At 40.9% G+C, this 22,895-nt stretch overlaps 1 protein-coding gene across 4 annotated transcripts in view; it reads left to right on the top strand.

Annotated features, from left to right (window-relative positions):
• Positions 1 to 22,895, top strand: part of hspbap1 (hspb associated protein 1) — a 328,857-nt gene that overhangs the window by 173,338 nt on the left and 132,624 nt on the right. For all 4 annotated transcript variants that reach the window (XM_059967685.1, XM_059967684.1, XM_059967683.1 and 1 more), the window contains one exon: positions 2,718 to 2,889. In XM_059967685.1, the coding sequence (XP_059823668.1) occupies positions 2,718 to 2,889 (172 nt within the window). The remainder of the gene's footprint in view (positions 1 to 2,717; positions 2,890 to 22,895) is intronic.

Below are 22,895 nucleotides of genomic sequence, written 5' to 3'. Positions count from 1 at the left end.
TCATGTTGGTCCTGAGATCATACGATGATGTAGTCGATGAGGTGCCAGTGTTTGGAGCGTGGATGCTGCCAGGAGACTTTGTGTTTGTTTTTCTGGCGAAATAGAGTGTTTGTAGTCACCAGGTTATGTTCAGCACATTTGGTGAGGAGGTGTGTTCCATTGGCGTTGACCTTGCCAACTCCTTCCTTGTTTATTATTCTAGTCCAGAGCCTATGATCTTTCCCGACTCTGTCATTGAAGCCTCCCAAGAGAATGATCTTGTTGTTGGGAACAGAGGAAAGGACGTGGTCAAGTTGGGTGTAGAAGTTCATCTTTACTTCATCTTCAGCTTCCAGAGTTGGAACATAGGTGCTGATGATGGTGGCGTGTTGGTTCTTGACGAGCTGGATTTGCAGAGTCATGAGACGTTCATTGATTCCCAGTGGTTGCTCTGTCAGCTTCTGAAGTAGGCTGTTTCAGATGGCAAAACCTACTCTATGGATCCTCAGTCGTTCAGGATCAAGTCCTTTCCAGAAAAAGGTGTATTGACCTTGTTCTTCCTTTAATTGCCTTTCTCCAGCTCTACGGGTCTCACTCAGAGAAACAATGTCAAAGTTGAATTTTTGGAGTTCCCGGGCAACAAAGGCAGTTCTCCTCTCTGGTCGGTCTGCGTTTGGGTTATCCATCAGAGTTCATATATTTCGGGTTCCAAATTTCATAGTTTCACCTTCTTGATGTTTTTCGACTGTATGATGGTGATCCTTCTAGACATGGCTTTCCGGACAGGATGGGGTGAAACAGACTTTCTTAGGGCACCTTTTTTAGCCCCTTCCCAGTTCAGGGTGAGCAGAGTGGATCCTAAATAGGGCTGCTCAGGTGTGAATACTGCTGCCGAATAACTTTCCTGCTTTTGTCCAAAAGCTGAACGACTGAATCAAGTATGCACCACTTTTGTGCCAGTTCTTGACTAGGAGCTTCCAGCTATCATGCTGTCCTGCTCCCTTTGCCCTCCTCCGATCACCGAAAGGCTTGAAGAAGTGGCCCACAGTGCAGGGACGCCTGTGCGTGTATTTGTTTAACATGTACTTGAAGTTGCAGCCAAGAAGCACACAATACTTCACAAATCAACTAACTGATTCCAATGACATGGAAACCATGACGATTGGAGCTGATGGATTTGTTGCAGCCTTCACCCGCCTTCACAGCCATTGAGTTTGAAGTAACTTAGTCCGCCTGTTCCACCAATGAGGTCTTGGTTGGATTGTTCTTTGTCAGGGACCTCACCCTCGACCTTACCGCCATGGGTGACCCTACCAGGAGCATAGCTCCAGACAGTATCGCTCTGGGGATCTCAGGACCACACAAGCTTCTCCACCGCAACAAGGTGACAATCCATGGAGAAGAAATGAATAAAGTTGGTTCTTGAGTGAGCTAAAGGGCCTGTGTCTATCACAAACAAGAAAAAATCTACAGATGCTGGAAATCCAAGTGTAATGCCCTGGTTCATATTTTTTCTGTTATACTGTATGTATTGTATTTTGTGCTGTTCTGTGACAGCTGCCTGTTTTCAGCTTATGTTTGGGTTATTGCTGAAGATGAGACATGAGGAGAAATATCTGCCATCCATTTAGGATGGTTGAATTGAAGGGGAGGTTCTTCTGGTGAGGGACACTAAGTTTGGGCTTGGGGCTTTTGTTTGAGGGGAGAGGAAGAGGAAGACACAGAGAAAAGGTTGTAGGATTCGACTCAGTACAGGACCGTGAATCGACAAAGGCTGGGATGAGATCGATTGAGGATTGGTGACTTGGGGAAACTGAGCTCCAGCCTATGCACATTAGACTGTTTCATTAAAATGCACCCTTTTTTTTGTTCTTTTCATTACTAATCCTTTAGTCAAATTAAGGATTAGAATGATAAATCTTTTAATTGTATGTGATGTACTATCTGTTATTATGTGCCATTAATTTGTAACAGGGTAGCGAATTACACAGCATCCACACAAACAGAGGGTTTCATGGTGGACTCGCGCCTCAACCTCACAAATTTGGTGGGGCCGGAGATTGTCTTCCCTAGACTTATGCAGCCAAGGAAACCAGGATGTTTCACAAGCAACACACACAAAATGCTGGAGGAACTCAGCAAGCCAGGCAGCATCTATGGAAACGGGTACAATCAATGTTTCGGGCCAAGACGCTACAGCAGGACTGAAACATCGAAGGTGCTCTTTCCTATAGAAAGAGCCTGGCCTGGCCTGCTGAGTTCCTCCATTATTCTGTGTGTGGGCCTGTTTCTGTGCTGTATCTCTCTGTTATGTCACACTCTGTGCAGAACTGGCAAGGCAGTTGTTAGCACTAAAGTTTTTAGATGTTAGTATCTGAAATGTAGCAAAGAAAAGTCACATTAAATATATGGGTTTGAAGATAATGATTGAATGCTGCACCTTTGAATGTACCTTCCAAAGCCTACCCTTCTCCCAAGTTGTCATTCCATTTCCTCTCAAAGAGTAGTGCCAATGTCACTCTGACATGATTCAAAGATCAATTGTCCTGGGGACTGATGTCATGCATGGTTTCTCTCAGCATCTGTGTCCCTGTCTTTGTAGGAAGTTTGTTTCCAGATTGTGAATATGCACGGATCTTACACATTCATTTATTAAGTTTAAGAAAAATTACTTTTTTATATGTGCATAATGTATAGCTGTAAAAGTAATTAAAGAATTTTTAAACATATGCTTTCAGGAAAAGGTGGCATCTATTCCCTCCAGAGGACACTTGCTTCCTCTATCCCACCAGAATTCCTTATGAAGAATCTAGTGTATTTAGCAGTGTGAATGTGGTCAACCCTGATTTGAAGCACTTCCCTAGATTTCGCAGAGCCAGACCATATGTTGTGAACTTGTGTCCAGGAGAGGTAAGCCGATGTTTCTTTTCTCTCTCAGTTTAAAAAAGATGTAGGAGCAATTCTGCCATACAGTAGGTATGAGAATGCTTGATGGTTCTTTGCAATTGATAAATATCTATGGATCCAGAAGAGGTTCACAAGAATGATCTCAGGAGTGAACGGGAATTTCTGATAGCTCTAGGCCCGTACTCACTTTGGTTTAGAAGAATGAGGAGGGATCTCACTGTATCCTAGAGAATATTGAAGGATCTAGATAGAGTGGATGTGGAGTGTATGTTTCCTATAGTGGGTGAGTCCAGGACCAGAGGGAACTGCCTCAGAATGGAAAGACATCCCTTCAAAACAGAGATAAGGAGGAACTTCTTTTACCAAATGGTGGTGAACTGTGGAATTCATTGCCACAGACAGCTGTGGATGACAAGACACCCAATATACGAGGGGTGATTGATAAGTTTGTGGCCTGAGGTGAAGGAGTCAATTTTAGAAAACATAGCACATTTATTTTTCAACATAGTCCCCTCTTACATTTACACACTTAATCCAGCAGTTGTGGAGCATACAGATCTTGGACCTCCAGAAAGTGTCAACTGCATGGGTGGTTGATAAGTTCGTGGCCTAAGGTAGAAGGAGATAAGTTATACAGTTCTTGTTGCATGCACACACAGGTCAACTCTGTGAGTGAGTATGCAGAAAGTTTGAAATTAATAACTCATATCCTTCTACCTTAGGCCGTGAACTTATCAATCACCCCGATGAGTTATTAACTTCAAACTTTATGCATAATCACTCAACGAGTTGAACTGCATGTGCATGTAACAAGATCCTTCATTGCCTTCTACCTTAGGCCACGAACTTATCAACCACCCATGCAGTTGACACTTTCTGGAGGTCCAAGATCCGTATGCTCCAGGACAGCTAGACTAAGTGTGTAAGTGTAGGAGGGGGACTATGTTGAAAAATAAATGTGCTAGGTTTTCTAAAATTGACTCCTTCTACCTTAGGCCACAAACTTATCAATCACCCCTTGTATTTAAAGTGGAAGTTGGTAAGTTCTTGATTATTAAGGGCATCAAAAGATTACAAGGCGAAGGAGAGAGAATGGGCTTTGAGAATAAGTCAGCCATGATGGAATGGCAGAGTAGACTCAATGGGCTGAATGGTCTAATTCTATTCCTATCTTATGGTCTATATCAGATATGTGGTTGATGTGGACTTGGACTCTTTTTTTTAATTCCAGGGTTTCTTAAATTTAAAATGAAAATGTCATCAGAATGTAAAAGCAACCTTAAAGCCATGACAAAGGTTCAAGTTAAGCTCTTATTACTTAAGAACGTCTGTTCCCAAAATAGATTTGACCCTGAGTTAAGCTTCATATCTTGCATCTGTTGCATCACTGACACTACCTTCTTCCATCATCCATTTGTGACATAATCTGACCCAACTTTCACTCTATTTTTTTTACTGCTAGCCAGACAACCATTGCTTTGAGGAGGGGATGATTTTATACGACCTGAAAACCACATGGCACTTTAAAGTTTGTTTTTGTAATATGCATAAGAATTGAAAATACACTTGGACTAAGATGTTAATTGTCCTGTGCTATCACCAGTGGGATCATCAGTTGATCTGCCACCTATCTTCAGGATCAAGACTCCCTCAAGGTGGTGGGCCAGCAGTGCTAAAGCACCCTCTCCCACTGGTGAGCTTAAAAACGTGGCATCTGCCTCTATCAGAGTTGTTGGTCACTTCCATCCAACAGATAGTCTACTCTTCAGGTGTCTGTGCAACTTCTGAAGGGTTTGCAAAAGATGGATACACTGTCCGACTATCTGCCCCTCTGGACGTACTTGGTCCACACCCAAGATGATCCTGTCTCTGCTGCCTCAGCTACAGTCCTGCTGGTTGACTTGATCTCTCGTCTTGTGAAGCCAAGGTTATGCAGCCACTCCTGGAAAGTGAACGCAATAAAACCACGACAACCTATTTCGAATGGATAGCATGAGGCCTTCCACCCTCTGTCTCTGCACTCTGATCTTAATTCTGCATACTTGGTTAACTTGCGCTCATGGGCTTCGTCGATGTTGTCTTCCTAGGGGACTGTGAGTTCACCAATAACCACTTCTCTTCTGGTGTCAGACCATACGATTATCTCTGGATGCAATGTGGTGAAAGCTATCTGCTCTGGGAAACTACCTTAACCATCCAGGTCGGCCTTTACACACCAATCATTGGTCGAAGAAAGTATGCTTGATCGTCGGCCTGCGCTGTACACCCTTGACTTGGAGCCTTCTTTCATAAATGGTATGCGACGTTCTATGCAGCATGGGGCATGAGGTAAATTATAAATATTATGAATATTTAGAATGAAAATTGAAAAATCACATACTTTTGATTTTAATTGAAAGGTATAATAAAATACAGTGCAACAAAAAACTCACATTTCATAAACTTTTAAACTTAGTGTTGACATTCAGCGGGCTAGCAGTTTATTTACAATGAACTACTGACTTCCATTTTGTGTTTTTTTACAATTTGTAACAGTGTTGTAACTTGAAACACTGACATTGTAAATGTGTTGCAGCTGTAAAATGTTGTAGTACTTTTATTATTTAGAAAATTTATGGATTATATTCATTAATTACATGGTAGTTCACAATTATATTAACATAGATTTTACAATATTAGCATAATTTCAAAATTCCAGCTGTGTAGCAACAAAAACTACATGTGCAGGAATATTTTGGTTACTGCACGGCCACACATCCACTCTGCTTACAGGAAACAGTGGTCTGATGTCACCTGCTGTTGAATTCTTTACCCATGCTTTTGCTAGTTTATATTTCAATGCTTCATTGCTCAAATTCCCATCTTCCTTCCCATCATTAGCTAGAATTTAACACAGGCTCTGCTTCCTGTATCCAGAGCTTGCTTACTCACCACTTCTGTAGGTTTTTATCCCAAGTTATTTGCTAGTGCTTATGTTTTAGTTTTAATCTTTTTTTCCAAATGCTACTTCTCTCACAACCTTTACAACCTTCATCAATTCTTTGATTCTGTCTCTCTTGGATACTTTTAGCTGTTCCACCTGTTCCTGAATCTGCTTCTTCCTTTTAAACCATTCTTTAAAACTTAGGCCTCTGAACAATTTGTCAATTTATTTATTTTATTGTCAGTTTTGTGCATGAAATATCATTGGATGTTTAAAATGTTAAAAGCTCCGCATATATCCTCCTGCCATTGGGAAAGCGTTAGGTCCCATACCAGCAGGTTCAGGAACAGTTATTAACCTTCAACCATCAGGCTCACCTCAATACTGAACTAATTCCACAATCTACGGACCCATTTTCAAGGACTCTGCAACTCATCTTCTATATATTATTTATTACTTAGAAAAAAGAATAATAATAAAAATAATGATAACTATTTGCACAGTTTGCTTCTTTTGCTCTTTGGTTTTGTATAGTTATTCATTGCTTCTATTGTTTTCCTTTGTATCTACTGTGAATACCTGGAAGAAAATGAGTCTTAGGATAGAACATGATGATAATAAACTTACTTTGTACTTTGTGTGTACTTTGTGCTGTTTTTGGACTATCTTATGAAGCGGCAATTTGCTGAGTAATCTTCCCTCACGGAGCAATGTACCAATGTTTTCAGGAAAGGAATGCATTGCTTTTAAATGATCAGACAGTATTCACCTTCATTTCCCCTTGAGTTCTTTTAGAGGTGAATTGCTTATGGTTCAGAATCCAGCCACATGAAGACTTTCGATGGTTGCCTTTTGAACCCAGTCAGTTCGTAGTAATTGGACATTTCACCACTTGGAATGATTTTCTTTTCAGAGTAACCAGATAATTTTCAGCACGGAAACAGGCCATCTTGGCCCTTATAGTCCATGCCGAACCCTTACTCTCACCTAGTCCCACCAACCTGCACTCAGCCCATAACCCTCCATTCCTTTCCTGTCCATGTACCTATCCAATTTTAATTTAAATGACAATATCGAACCTGCCACTACCACTTCTACTGGAAGCTCGTTCTACACAGCTACCACTCTCTGAGTAAAGAAATTCCCCCTTGTGTTACCCATAAACTTTTGCCCCCTAACTCTCAACCCATGTCCTCTTGTTTGAATCTCCCCTACTCTCAATGGAAAAAGCCTATCAACATCATCTATTCCCCCTCATAATTTTTAATCAAGTCCCCCCTTAATCTTCTGTGCTCCAAAGAATAAAGACCTAACTTGTTCAACCTTTCTCTGTAACTTCGGTGCTGAAACCCAGGTAACATTCTAGTAAATCTGCTCTGTACTCTCTCTATTTTGTTGACATCTTTCCTATAATTCGGTGACCAGAACTGTACACAATACTCCAAATTTGGCCTTAGCAATGCCTTGTACAATTTTAACATTACATCCCAACTCCTATACTCAATGTTCTGATTTATAAAGGCTAGCATACCAAAAGCTTTCTTCACCACCCTATCCACATGAGATTCCACCTTCAGGGAACTATGCACCATTATTCCTAGATCACTCTGTTCTACTGCAATCTTCAATGCCCTACCATTTACCATGTATGTCCTATTTTGATTATTCCTACTAAAATGTAGCACCTCACACTTATCAGCATTAAACTCCCATCTGCCATCTTTCAGCCCACTCTTCTAACTGGCCTAAATCTCTCTGCAAGCTTTGAAAACCTACTTCATTATCCACAATGCCACCTGTCTTAGTATCATCTGCCTACTTACTAATCCAATTTACCACCCCATCATCCAGATCATTAATGTATATGACAAACAACATTGGACCCAGTACAGATCCCTGAGGCACGCCACTAGTCACCAGCCTCCAACCTGACAAACAGTTATCTACAACTGCTCTCTGGCATCTCCCATCCAGCCACTGTTGAATCCATTTTACTACTTCAATATTAACATCTAAAGATTGAACCTTCCTAACTAACCTTCCTTGCAGAACCTTGTCAAAGAGTATGGATTCACAAGCAAGAAATTCTTTCTTGCTCTTTATCATTCTCATTAATGTAGTTCATAAGCTCCCATTACCCTCATTGAGTCACAGAGAACTGCAACACAGAAAAAGGGCCTTCAGCCCAAAACCATATAAACTGCCTATTCTCATCAACCTGCACTGGGACCATAGCCATCCACGTACCTACTATCCATGTACCTATCCAAACTTCTCTCAAATGTTGAAATCGAGCTCGCATTCTCCATTTGTGCTGGCAGCTCATTCCACACTCTGACAACTCTCGATGAGTGAAGAAGTTTCCCTTTATATTCTTCTTAAACTTCTCATCTTTCACCCTCAACCTCTGATCTCTGTTTGTAGTCGCAACCAACCTCAGTGCAAAAAGCCTGCTTATATTTTACCTATCTGTACTCCTCATAATTTTGTATACCTCTGTCAAATCTCTCACAATTTTCTGCTTTTTAAAGAATACAGACCTAACCTACTTGATCCTTCCACAGGTTCCACAGGTCCTCTAGACCTGGCAACAGCCCTGTAAATTTTCTGTGTACTCTTTCAACCTTGTTTACATCTTTCCTGTAGGTAGGTGATCTAAACTGCACACAATACTCCAAATTAGGTCTCACCAATGACTTATACAACTTCAATAGATCATCCCATCTCCTGTACTCAATCCATTGATTTTGAAGGCCAATGTGCCAGATTTTTTCTTTATGACCCTATCTACCTATGACATCACTTTCAACAAATTATGGACCTGTGTTTCCAGATCCCGTTGTTCTACCACACTCCCCAGTGCCCTATTGTTCACTATGTAAGACCTAACCGCCTCTGATTTGTGTTAAAGTACAAATGTTGGTTAATAACATAAATCATTATGTGACAAGGATTTTTTTCCATCTTTATTTCTTTACCAAACAGCTTCGACTTTGGTAGTGGGTTTAGATTCTTTCTTTATAATAAAATTATTACAATTCAAATTACAGTTTAATTAATATACGAGTTTGATTATGAATATAGGGTACTGCGATTGCAAGTGTGATTTAAATATAATGTATTTGGTACTATTCTATCTTTTTTAATTCATAATATATATCCTCATGTACTCTGTATTCTTCAATGTGAAAATTAATAAAAATACTGAAAAAGAATGACCTGACCTGGTTGGTCCTACTGAAGTGCAAAATCTTGCTCTTGTCCGCATTAAATTTAATCTGCCATTTTTCCAGCTGATGCAAATCCCTCCACAAGCCATGATAGCCTTCGTCACTTTCCACAGCGCCCCCAATCTCGGTGTCATCTGCAAATGTGCTGATCCATTTAAACACATTATCATCCAGTTTATTCATGTAGATGACAAACAACAAAGGACCCAGCACCAATCCCTGAAGCACACTGTTAGTCACAGTCCTTCAGTCAAACAGGCAACCCTCTACTACCACTCTCTGGCTTCTCCTGTAAAGCCAATGTCTAATCCAATTTATTGCCTCATCCTGAATGGCGAGCGAATTGGCCAGCCTCCCATGTGGGAACCTGTCAAATGCCTTATGAAAGTCAATGTAGGAACCATCCACTGCCTTGCCTTCATCATCTATCTGGGGGTGGGGGTGGGGGGTAAGTCTTGTACTCTCAGTGGCTTCACGCGGCGGAAACAGGCACAAGCATCGGCCTGATGAGCCTATAAGGCTTGGGACAGACTTTAACTTAATTAACCATGCAATAAGCCATGCTGACTATCCTTAATCAGTCCATGTCTATCCAAATTTTTGTACCTCCGGTCCCTTAGAATATGTTCCAGCAATCTTCCCATAACTGATGTCAGACTCACCAACCTATAATTTCCATTGATCATACTTGCATCAATTAACCCAGACCACATATGGAATCTTCCATTTTATATAACTCAAGATGCATTCCTAACTGAATCATATAATTATTGTGTCACAGGAGACTATTGGGACAATCAAGCGCTTGCTAACACCCACTGGAACAAACTCATGCCCTCTTTCCACAGAGATTTATCAATTATTTTCTTCTGAGCACATTTGTAATTTCCTTGTGAAAGCCTTGATTAATGCTGAGGCTTTCTAAGGCATTGGTCAGACTGCACTTGGAGTGTTATGATTAATCTTGACCCCTTATCTACGAAAGGATATGCTGGCATTGGAGAGTATCCAGAGGAGGTGCACGAGAATGATCCCAGTAGTGAAAGAGTTAGACCAGGGGTCAGCAACCTTTACCACTGAAAGAGCCACTTGGATCCGTTTCCCACAGAAAAGAAAACACTGGGAGCCGCAAAACCCGCTTGACATTTAAAATGAAATAACACTGCATACAACGTTTTGTTTTGCCTTTATGCTATGTATAAACAAACTATAATGTGTTGCATTTATGAAATTGATGAACTCCTGCAGAGAAAATGAAATTACATTTCTGCATGCAACAAAAACATTTTGAACTCCGAAAAAAAGACGTTGGGTTGAAGGTTACTTTTAAGTAAAATACTCAACGTCTATTTGAGTCCTTCTTGTATTTATGAAAAACGCCAAACTTAAATTTGCCGCCAGCAGCAAACCAAAAATAACGTCAGCCAGCTGTCAACCTGAAAAATAAAAGGACTATTTCACTGAACAATGAAAACATATGAATATACGTAAAATAATAGGCAATTAAAATATTTATCATACTTGTTCAGGTTGACTCACACCTGACAATGCAGTCGTATTTAGTAGGGATGGATCGATGCTTAGGGGAGTGACCGGGAAGGATAATGTGTTTTTTTCCTCTCTGAACTCACAGAAGCGTTTCCCAAACGATGTTTGCATTGTGATGATTGCAGAATGTAAATACTCCGAATTTATCATGTCGTGACCTTGTTTGAACTCTCTCAAATTGGGGAAGTGAGACAATGTGCCTTTCTGTAAATCTCTGGCAAGCAACGTCAACTTGCGCTCGAATGCCAAAACATCCTCCAACATGTGCAGGGCTGTACGTCCTTACCCCGTTGAAGAGCTGTGTTCAGCGTGTTCAGGTGCGCTGTCATGTCTACCATGAAGTGTAGCTTTTCCAGCCACTCTGGCTGTTCCAGCTCAGGAAAGTTGAGCCCTTTGCTGCCCAGGAAAGTTTTCACTTCTTCCAGACACGCGACAAAGCGTTTCAGCACCTCCCCCCTGGACAACCATCAGACTTTGTTGTGCAGCAGGAGATCAGAATATGCAATTTCCAGCTCGTCCAGTAACAAACGGAATTGACGGTGATTTAAACTTTTTGCCATTATTTTATTGACAATCTGAATGACAACATCCATTACTTCTGTGCATTCCGGAGGAAATGTTTGAGCGCACAGTGCCTCTTGGTGCAAGATGCAGTGAAAAGTCAGCAGCTTTCTGTCCAGCGACTTCTGCAGTAAAGCCACAATTCCCTTGTGCGTTCCCGTCATATTCGGTGCCCCCATCAGTAGCTACTGACACCAGATGGGTGGTCTTTATTCCTTTGGCTCTTAAACAATTCAAGACAGCCTCACAGATGTCCTCCCCCCGTGTTTGGTCTTTTAGAGGTATCAACTCAATCAGTTCTTCCTGTGGCCCGGCAGAGTTTACATACCGGCAGAACAACGCTATTTGTTCAATATCACCTTTGTCTTTAGACTCGTCACAGGCAATCGAGTAGGCCACAGCTGAATTGATGTCTTTAATTTGCTGACTTGTGATGTCTTCTGCCATTTTTATGGTTCTGTCTTTGACAGTCTTTGCAGAGAGGGGCATATCCCTGATTTTCTGCACAATTTCACTCTTGTTTTTAAAGTCCGTGAATAGATGTTCTGAAATCTTAATGAAAGATTCTTTTATATATTCACCATCTGTAAACTGCTTCCCGTGCCTGACTATTTCCTGAGCGGCAATATAACTGGCGTATGTCGTTGATTTTCCAGACTTCATCCATTTCTGGAAATGATTTTTGCTCAGATCAACCTTCCGCATCAGTTCTGAAACGGCTTTTTTTCTCTCATCTCCATCCGGATATTTTTGAGCAAAGGCTGCGTGTTTATTCTGGAAATGCCTTGCGACATTTGACTTTTTGTTGTTTGCTAGTTTCTCATTGCATATTAAGCATACCGGTAAACCAGTCTCGTCAACAGTGAAAGCAAATGAATCTGTCCACGTATCATTAAACGTTCTGTTTTCTTCAGTCACTTTTCTTTTTTTAGAATTCTCCATAGTTGGCTTACCTTGGATCGAAAAATTAAAGAAATCGCGCACTGGCGGGTGTCAGGTATTGGCAGTGGTGACGTATATTAATAGCGATAAAAACACGTTGTAGCGGTGTGCTCACGCAGTCAGTAAACTGCAGTCGAATAACTTTATTCGAACTAAACAGCCTTGCTTTTAAGCCTCCCTCAACCCAGCCCCCATGGACGCAGATGCTGCAAAAGACGCGTACTCACAAACCCCCGTAGGCTATCTCCCTTAGCCGGAATGCTGGCTAATTGTGAGGAAATGTGTCGCCACACTTAGATTGTACAAGATCACCATAATCTTCAAATTTAGAATTACATTTCAAAAGCTAACAAACTAACATAAAATACATTTTAATTAAATACTGACCAATTATTTCCCAAAGCCACAGGGAGCCGCAGCACAGAGGTGAAAGAGCCACAAATGGCTCGGGAGCCGCAGGTTGCCGACCCCCGAGTTAGACCATAAGACATAGGAGCAGAAATAGGTCATTCAGCCCATCAAGTCTGCTCTGCTATTCGATCATGGCTGATCTAGGATCCCATACAACCCCATGCATCTGCCTTCTCAGCATATCCTTTGATGCCCTGACTGATCAGGAAAAGATCAACTTCCACCTTAAATATACCCACACACTTGGCCTCCGCTGCAATCTGTGGCACAGCATTCCACAGATTCACTACTCTCTGGCTAAAGCAGTTCCTTCTTGCCTCTGTTGTAAGGGTTGCCCTCTATTGTGAGGCTGTGCTCTCTGGTTCTGGATACCCCACCATAGGAAACATCCTCTCTACACCCACTCTATCTAATCCTTTCAACATTTGGTAGGTTTCAATGAGATCCCCCATCCCCCACATTCTTCTAAATTCCAATGTATACAGGTCAAAGCAGCCAAACACTCCTTGAATATTAACCTCTTTTCCAGAATCATCCTTGTGAATTTCCTTTGGACTCTCTCCAATGACATTACATCCTTTCTGAGATATGGGGCCCAAAACTGTTGATAATACTCCAAGTGTGCCTGACTAGTGTCTTATAAAGGCTCAGCATTATCTCCTTGCTTTTATATTCTACCCCCCTTGAAATAATGAAAACGTTGCATTTACCTTCTTCACCACAGATTCAACTGTAAATTAGCCTTCTGGGAGTCTTGCACAAGGACTCCTAAGTCCCTCTGCACCTCTGATGCCATAAAGCCATCAATTCCATTATCCAAATCATTGACTCTGTGAAAAGTAGTGGCCCCAATATTGACCCCTGAGGAACACCACTAGTCACTGGCAGCCAACCAGCAAAAGCCTCTTTATTCCCACCCACTGCCTCCTGGCAGTCATCCATTCCTCCCTCCATGCCATAGGAATTTACCTCGTTAAGCAGCCTCATGTGTGGCATCTTGACAAAGGCCTTCTGAAAATCTAAGTAAATGACATCTACTGCCTCTCCTTTGTCCACCATGCTGGTTACTACCTCAAGAACTTGAATGGATTTATCAGGCAAACTTTCCCTTCACAGGAACCATGCTGACCTTGACTTATTTTATCATTAGTCTCCGTACCCCGAAACATCATCCTTAATTATAGACAAGACAGACAGACAGATAGACATACTTCATTGATCCTGAGGGAAATTGGGTTTTGTTACAGTCGCACCGACCAAGAATAGTGTAGAAATTTAGCAATATAAAACCATAAATAATTAAATAATAATAAGTAAGTTATGCCAGGTGGAAATAAGTCCAGGACCAGCCTATTGGCTCAGGGTGTCTGATACTCCAAGGGAGGAGTTGTAAAGTTTGATGACCACAGGCAGGAATGACTTCCTATGACGCTCAGAGTTGCATTTCGGTGGAGTCTCTGGCTGAATGTACTCCTGTGCCTAACCAGTACATTATGGAGTGGATGGGAGACATTGTCCAAGATGGCATGCAACTTGGACAGCATCCTCTTTTCAGACACCACCATCAGAGAGTCCAGTTCCACCCCCACAACATCACTGGCCTTACAAATGAGTTTACACTCCAACACTTTCCCAACTATTGAGGTTAGACTAACTGGCCTATAACTTCCTTTATTTTGCCATCCTCCCTTAAAGAGTGGAGTGACATTTGCAATCTTCCAGTCCTCCAGGACCATGCCAGAATGAAGTGATTCTTGAAAGATGATGACCAGTGCATCTGTTATCTCTTTAGTAATCTCAGTCAGGGTTCTGGGATATAGTCCATCTGGTCCAGGTGACTTATCCATCTTAAGACCTTTGACTAGCACTTTTTTCTTTGTAATGGCCATGGTATTCACACCTGCTCCCTGAGAACCTCTGGCACACTGCTAGTGTCTTCGACGGTGAAGTTCATCTGCCATTTCTTTGTCCCCCCATTAGTACCTCACCAACATCATTTTCCAGTGATCCAATATCAACACTCACCTTCCTTTTACTCTTCATATAACTGAAAAAAACTTCTAGTATCCTGCTTTATATTATTGGCTAGTTGCCCTCATATTTCATCTTTTCCATTCTTATAGCTTTTTTAGTTGCCTTTTTTTGGATTTTAAAAGCTTCCCAATAATCCAACTTCCCACTCACTTTTGCTACCTTACATGCCCTTTCCTTGGTTTTTATTCAGTCCTTAACTTACTTTTTCAGCCATGGTTACCTACCCCTGCCATTTGGAGCAACTTCTTCTGTGGGACATAAAGTATCTATCCTGCACCTTGTTAACTAATCCCAGAAACTTCAGCCACCTCTGCTCTGCCATCATTCCCACCAGTATCCCTCTCCAATCCGCCTGGACAAGCTCCCCTTTCTTGCCTCTGGAATTTCCTTTATTCCATTGTGATACTGCTACATGTGACTTGTTTCTCCCTCTCAAATTGCAGTATGAGTTCAACCATATTTTGATCACTGGCTCCTAAGGGCTATTTTACCTTAAGCTCCCTAATAAGATCTCGGTTATTACACAACACCCAATTGAAGATGGCATTTCCCCGAGCAGGCTCAAGCACAAGCTGCTGTAAACAACCATCTCGTAGGCATTTAAAAAGTTCCCTATCTTGCAATCTGACATCAACCTGATTTTCTCAATCCCTTTGCATATTGAAATCGCCCATTACAATTGTAATGTTACCCTTATTACATGCCTTTTCCAGCTCCTTTGCAACCTCAACCCCACATCTTGGCTCCTATTTGGAGGTCTACATTTGATTCCCATAATGTTTTTTTTTACCATTGCAATTTCTTAACTGCACCCACAAACATATGTTAACATAGTATGTGGTATGTTTGATAGCTCAGAGCCTGTACTCACTTCTGCTTTAAAGAATGAGGGGTACCTCTTTGAAACCTATATAATATTGAAAGGTTAGAATCAGAATCAGCTTTATTATCACTGGCATGTGTCGTGGAATTTGTTAACTTAGCAGCAGCAGTTCAATGCAATACATAAAATAAAAGAAAAAAGCTAAATAAAATAATAATAAGTAAATCAATTACAGTATACGCATATTGAATAGATTAAAAGTTGTACAAAAACAGAAATAATATAAAAATAGTTAGGAGTGTTCAAGTGTTCAATGTCCATTTAGGAATTGGATGGCAAAAGGAAAGAAGCTGTTCCTGAATTGCTGAATCTGTGTCTTCAGGCTTCTGTACCTTCTACCTGATGGTAACAGTGAGAAAAGAACATGCACTGGGTGCTGGAGGTCCTTAATAATGGATGCTGCTTTTCTGAGACACTGCTCCTTGTAGGCTAGTACCCAAGATGGAGCCAACTATATTTACAACCCTGTGCAGCTTCTTTCAGTCCTGTGGATGTGGAGGAGATGTTTCCAATAGTGTGAGAATTTAGGACCAGAGGGCACAGCTACAGAAGTCAAGTCAAGTCAAGTCAAGTCACTTTTATTGTCATTTCGACCATAACTGCTGGAACAGTACATAGTAAAAATGAGACAACGTTTTGCAGAACCATGGTGTTACATGGCACAGTACAAAAACTAGACTGAACTATGTAAAAAAAAAACAAGAACACAGAGAAAGCTACACTAGACTACAGACCTACACAGGACTGCATAAAGTGCACAGAAACAATGCAGACATTACAATAAATAATAAACAGGACAATAGGGCAAGGTGTCAGTCCAGGCTTCGGGTATTGAGAATACAAAGATGTCCCTTTAGAGTGGAGTTAAGGAGTAATTTCTTTCACCAGAGGGTGGTAAATCTGTGAAATTCATTGCCACAGCCAGTTGTGAAGGCCAAGTCATTAGGTATATTTAAAGCGGAGGTTGATAGGTTCTTTTATTTTGTAATTTTTTTTTATTGAAGTTCATCATCAAACAAACATTTCCATAGATGTATTTCAGACATTGTACATATATATCATATAATCATACACATCACAAGTCTCCACGAAGTATTTATCTGAGGTATACACTTATAGAAAAGAGTGGAAAGAAAAAACAAGCAAAAGGAAAGAACTATGTACAAGTAGGGAGTGATTTTCTTTTTACAACAGATTCATTGATTTGTGAAAATAAAATCAGGCCTATGAGGCATTGTGTAGTTAAACCATTGTTCCCAGTATGAATCAAATTCTTCCAGCTTATGGTTAACAGATGCTGTTATCTTCTCCATTTTGTAAATGTCCATTGTAATTTCCATCCATGTATTTAAAGTTGGGCTCTCCTGTGATAACCATTTCCTAGTAAGAGTCTTTTTACCAGCCACCAACAATATATTCATTCAATATTTATCTCTTTTCAACCATTCTTGAGGTATATATCCAAAATATATGGTCTTACTCTCTAAGGGTATTTCACATTTAAAGATGTCTTGTAGGGCATTGTGTATCCCCCTCCAATAGTTTTTGATAACAGGGCAGTCCCAAAAAATATGATAATGATTTGCATTTTGATTTCCACAATTTCTCCAGCAAACAGGGAGGTTACTATCATAATGGGATTTCTGAGAGTGTGTAATAAAATATCTTATCAAGTTTTTCCATCCAAACTCCCTCCATTTTTGCGAACTGGTACACTTCCATTGATATCTCCATATTGTTGTCCATTTTTCCTCAGATATAATTGTCCCTCCTTCCTTCTTCCATTTTATTTTAATGTGTGAAGTCGAATGTGTTTTAAGATTTGATAACCCCTTAAACATGCTTGAAATGATTCTACTACCATTATCTGAATTATACGCTTTTCTAAAGAGCTCTATCAAGCATGTACTTGCCTTAGTTACATTTTTAAGTGTCTTATTAACATATTGTCGCATCTGTAAATACCGATAAAAATCTTGTTTTTCTAATAAGTGTTTCTCTTTAAGCATTTCAAAACTGAACAGTGTTCCTTCTTTCATTATGTTACAAAGAACATTCCTTTAGCTGTCCAGTCCTTAAATCTAGCATCCAATTTATTTGGTGTAAAATCAGAGTCATATGCACACCTTTTAAGAATTACAGTATCTCCCTCTAGATTATATTCTTTTATAGTAGTTTTCCATATTTTAAGAGTCAATTTCACCCATGGATTATCAATAGTATTTATGTACCTTTGCAGGTAGTTATCAGCCAAAATTGCTTGTATGGGGATGGGAAGTACCTGCTCCTCAATATTTTACTATTGAGCGTCATATGATGGGTTACACTAACATATTACAGCTCTCAACTGTGCTGCAAAATAATAATCTCTAAGAGAAGGTAGGCCCCATCCCCCCTTTTCCTTTGCTAATTGCAAAGTTTTGAGATGAACTCTAGGCCTTTTACCCTGCCAAATATACCTGGATAGCATCTTGTTGCATTTATTGAATTGATTTTGATTAATCTCTATTGGTAGGGTCTGAAAGAGATATAACAGCCTGGGCAGTATATTCATTTTAATAGACTTAATCCTTGAATTGACACTAAAAAAAGGAATCAGGTTCCATCTTGCCATATCTTCCTTAATTTTTTTTATATAAAGGCTGATAATTACATTCTGATAATTTTGCCAAATCTTTGGGCATAATGATGCCCAAATATTTGAAAATCTCTGTGTGCCATGCCCAGGGTTATCAACTTTCAATTTCTCTTGGTGGGCTATAGTAATATGAAAGTAATTGGGTTTTATCTATGTTGATCTTGTATCCTGATAATTGACTATATAGTTCAAAGGATTGCATCAATTTAATTAAAGAGTATGTTGGTTGCCCTAGATAGATCAAAATGTCATCCGCATAACAAGCCAGTTTATGCTCTGTCCCTTTAATAGTAATTCCCCTGATATCTTCATTTTTGTCTGATGTATTGAGCTAATGGTTCCAGATATAACGTCAAGAGTAGTGGTGACCATGCACAGCCCTGTCTCGTGCCCCTTTCCAGGGTAAGACTATTTGATAAATATCCATTGATTTTAATCCTAGCAGTAGGCTTGTCATATAATGTCTGTATAGTTTTAATAATTGTGTCTTGGAAACCAAATCTATGTAAAACTCTGTAAAGAAAATTCCAATTAACCGAATCAAATGCTTTTCCGTGTCCACGCTTATCACTATTGCTTCGATTTTATTATTTTGTTTATGATCCATAATGTGAAGTGTCCTTTGTATATTGTTTTGTGTCTGGCGTTGTCGTATGAAACCTGTCTGATCGTTACGTATCAGTATGGGTAGAAACTTCTCTAATCATTTGGCCATGATGGAGGTAAATAACCTATAGTCTACATTAAGAACGGATATTGGTCTAAATGACCCGCATTCCATTTTACCCTTGCCTTCTTTCGATATAGCTTCCTTCCAACTGGGTGGCATTGGTGCCTTTTTTAGAGCCCAGTTCAGTGTGGGGAGTAGAACAGGAATTAACTCAGTTTTTAATTCTTTGTACCACTCTGCCGTATACCCATCTGATCCTGGTGATTTGCTTAATTTAAGCCTATTAATTGCAGCTTTTAATTGAACTTCAGTTGTGTTAGCAGTCATCATTCTATTTTGTTCTTCGCTTAAAGTGGGTAACTCTAGAGAATTCAAGAAGGTGTCAATTTGGGTTATGCTTCCCCCTGGAACTTTGGAATATAGTGTTTTGTAAAACACTTCAAAAGCTTCTTGAATTTCACTTAGCTTATTTTGTATCATTTTCGTTCTTGGGTCCCTAATTCAATGAATTGTATTTTCTGCTATCTTTTTTTTCTGTTTCCACGCCAGTATTTTCATAGATTTCGATCCACTTTCATAATGTCTCTGTTTCAGAAACAGTAAGTTTTTCCTGATTTCTTGCGAGCCAAATTATTTATTTCATTCCTAATTCTTTTAATTTCCCCTAATGGATCCTGTGCCAAATTCAATTTGTGTTTTTTCTCTAGTTCCTTCAGCCTATTTTGTAATTCCTCTAATATTTTATTCCTTATTTTTTTCTTATATGAAGATATTGCTATAATTTTCCCTCTTAAGGCCGCCTTCAGAGTATCCCATAAAATGGGAGGTGAAACCTCTCCATTATCATTAAATTCTAAGTAGAGACCAATTTCTTTTTTAAGTACTGGCACTTTTAAGAAATTTAAAAGTGGATAAATCTCCGGGTCCTGACAGGATATTCCCCAGGACCTTGAGGGAAGTTTGTGTAGAAATAGCAGTAGCTCTGACGGAGATCTTTAAGATGTCATTAGAAACGGGGATTGTGCCGGAGGATTGGCGTATTGCTCATGTGGTTCCATTGTTTAAAAAGGGTTCTAGAAGTAAGCCTAGCAATTATAGACCTGTCAGTTTGACATCAGTGGTGGGTAAATTAATGGAAAGTATTCTTAGAGATAGTATTAATAATTATCTGGATAGACAGGATCTGATTAGGAGTAGCCAGCATGGATTTGTGCATGGAAGGTCAAGTTTGACAAACCTTATTGAATTTTTTGAAGAAGTTACGAGGAATGTTGACGAGGATAAGGCAGTGGATGTAGTCTATGTGGACTTCAGCAAAGCCTTTGACAAAGTTCCACATGGAAGGTTAGTTAAGAAGGTTCAGTCGTTAGGTATTAATGCTGGAGTAATAAAATGGATTCAACAGTGGCTAGATGGGAGATGCCAGAGAGTAGAGGTGGATAATTGTTTATCGGGATGGAGGCCGGTGACTAGCGGGGTGCCTCAGGGATCTGTGTTGGGCCCAATGTTGTTTGTAATATATATAAATGATCTGGATGATGGGGTGGTGAATTGGATTAGTAAGTATGCCGATGATACTAAGGTAGGAGGTGTTGTGGATAATGAGGTGGGTTTTCAAAGCTTGCAGGGAGATTTATGCCAGTTAGAAGAATGGGCTGAACGTTGGAGTTTAATGCTGAGAAGTGTGAGGTTCTACATTTTGGCAGGAATAATCCAAATAGAACATACAGGGTAAATGGTAGGGCATTGAGGAATGCAGAGGAACAGAGAGATCTAGGAATAACAGTGCATAGTTCCCTGAAGGTGGAGTCTCATGTAGATAGGGTGGTGAAGAAGGTTTTTGGAACGCTGGCCTTTATAAATCAAAGCATTGAGTACAGAAGTTGGGATGTAATGTTAAAATTGTACAAGGCATTGGTAAGGCCAAATTTGGAATATTGTGTGCAGTTCTGGTCACCGAATTACAGGAAAGATATCAATAAATTAGAGAGAGTGCAGAGACGATTTACTAGGATGTTACCTGGGTTTCAGCACTTAAGTTACAGAGAAAGGTTGAACAAGTTAGGTCTCTATTTATTGGAGCGTAGAAGGTTGAGGGGGGATTTGATCGGGGTATTTAAAATTTTGAGATGGATAGATAGAGTTGACGTGAATAGGCTGTTTCCATTGAGAGTAGGGGAGATTCAAACGAGAGGACATGATTTGAGAGTTAGGGGGCAGAAGTTTAAGGGAAACACGAGGGGGTATTTCTTTACTCAGAGAGTGATAGCTGTGTGGAATGAGCTTCCTGTAGAAGTAGTAGAGGCCAGTTCAGTTGTGTCATTTAAGGTAAAATTGGATAGGTATATGGACAGGAAAGGAGTGGAGGGTTATGGGCTGAGTGCGGGTAGGTGGGACTAGGTGAGATTAAGAGTTTGGCATGGACTAGGAGGGCCGAGATGGCCTGTTTCCGTGCTGTGATTGGTATATGGTTATATTATTCTCTTCACTTCTTCCCACCAACCTCAGCCTTGATGAATCCCCAATTATATAGTCTTTTAACATCTTTGGACTATTTTTACTGTGCCCATGGTCTTTTTTTTAATCATTTATGGTATTGTTTGCACTGTTGTAACTATGTGGTTTTGTGTAGGTCTTGTAGCTTTAGTTTTTGGTTTGTTGGGTGGTAGAGTTGGTTTCCTAACTTGGTGTGTCTGGGTAGTCTTGTTTTGTCTGGTGGGTGTGGAGCTCCTTTCTGGGGAACGCGCTAAGATGGTAGCACAATATTAATACGCAGCAGCCTCTCCGGACTCTGGATTTGGGGATTGCCAAACATTATGTGGATTTTCTGGTGTAGTCTGTTTTGTCGTGTGCTTTTGTGATATCATTCTGGAGAAATGTTGTTTCATTTTTTAACTGCATTGCAGTTGTGGTTTCTAAATGACAATAAACCGAAATTCAATTCAATTCAATTGCTCGATACTGACGTATTTGTAAATTGCACAATACAATAGAAATTTATGAGCATCACACAAAATACTGGAGGAACTCAGTAATTCAGCTAGCATCTATGGAGGGGAATAAACAAGTCGACATTTCAGGCTGAGATCCTTCATCAGAAGTGTATGATGCCGCATGGAAAAGCGATGCCTTTGGTAGTGATGCACCATCAATAACTCTCGGAGACGGGAGGCGAACGATAGGCTTTTATTAGCAGCAAAACAGAGCACAGCATCTTGGAGACTGAGGGGGAGCAGTGCCTCCAATCGCCTTTAATGCAGCTGAAGGCCGTGCAGGCCTCGGCTGAGAGGGGAAATGCGGTGGACTTGACCAGGGGGCGGGCCTTGTCTGTGTAGTGAGGGACTCATTGGGGGTAATAGGAAAGGAAGCCCAGGGACTGTTTGAGGGCTCTGAGGGTGGTGGGAAGAGGGACTTCCAACTGCCAATGACCCCGTTCTCCATGACATACCCAAGGATAGCAAGTCAGGTGGTCCCAAACACACACTTGTCCCTGTTGTAGGTAAGGTTAAGAGCTTTGGCCACTTGGAAAAATCATTGGAGGTTGGTGTCGTGAGCCAGCCACTTGTGACCGCAGATGATGTTATCCAGATATGGGTACGTGGCCTTCAGTTGGCACTGGTCCACCATCCGGTCCATTTCCCTCTGGAAGACAGAGACACCATTCATGACACCAAAGGGGACGCGCAGAAAGTGATAGAGCCTGCTGCCCGCCTCAAATGCGGTGTAGGGGCGGTCCTCCGGGCAGATGGGGAGCTGATGGTAAGCGGATTTCAGGTCTCTGGTCGAGTACACCTTGTACTGAGCTATCTGATTGACCATATCCGTGATGCGGGGTAGGGGGTACGTGTCAAGCTGCATGAATCTATTGATGGTCTGGCTATAGTCCATGACCATCCTATTTTTCTGCCCGGTCCGTACAATGACCACCTGGGCCCTCCAAGGTCTTGTGTTTGGCTTAATGATCCCCTCCCTGAGCAGCCGCTGCACCTCCGAGTTAATGAAGGCCCTGTCCCCCGCGCTGTACCTCCTGCTTTTAGTTGCCAGTTGGGGGTCAGGTTGGCGAACAGCAGTGAGGGAGGGATCTTGAGGGTGGATAGGCTGCAAGTGGTGTCAGTAGCGTGGCCGTTGGCATGGTGCTGGGTGGGATGTGCGGGTCAGTGTGTGTGTGT

This window comes from Hypanus sabinus, chromosome 4 (genome assembly GCF_030144855.1).
Source record: "Hypanus sabinus isolate sHypSab1 chromosome 4, sHypSab1.hap1, whole genome shotgun sequence".
Taxonomy (NCBI): Eukaryota; Metazoa; Chordata; class Chondrichthyes; order Myliobatiformes; family Dasyatidae; genus Hypanus; species Hypanus sabinus.
This window is presented reverse-complemented; position numbering and strand designations above follow the sequence as displayed.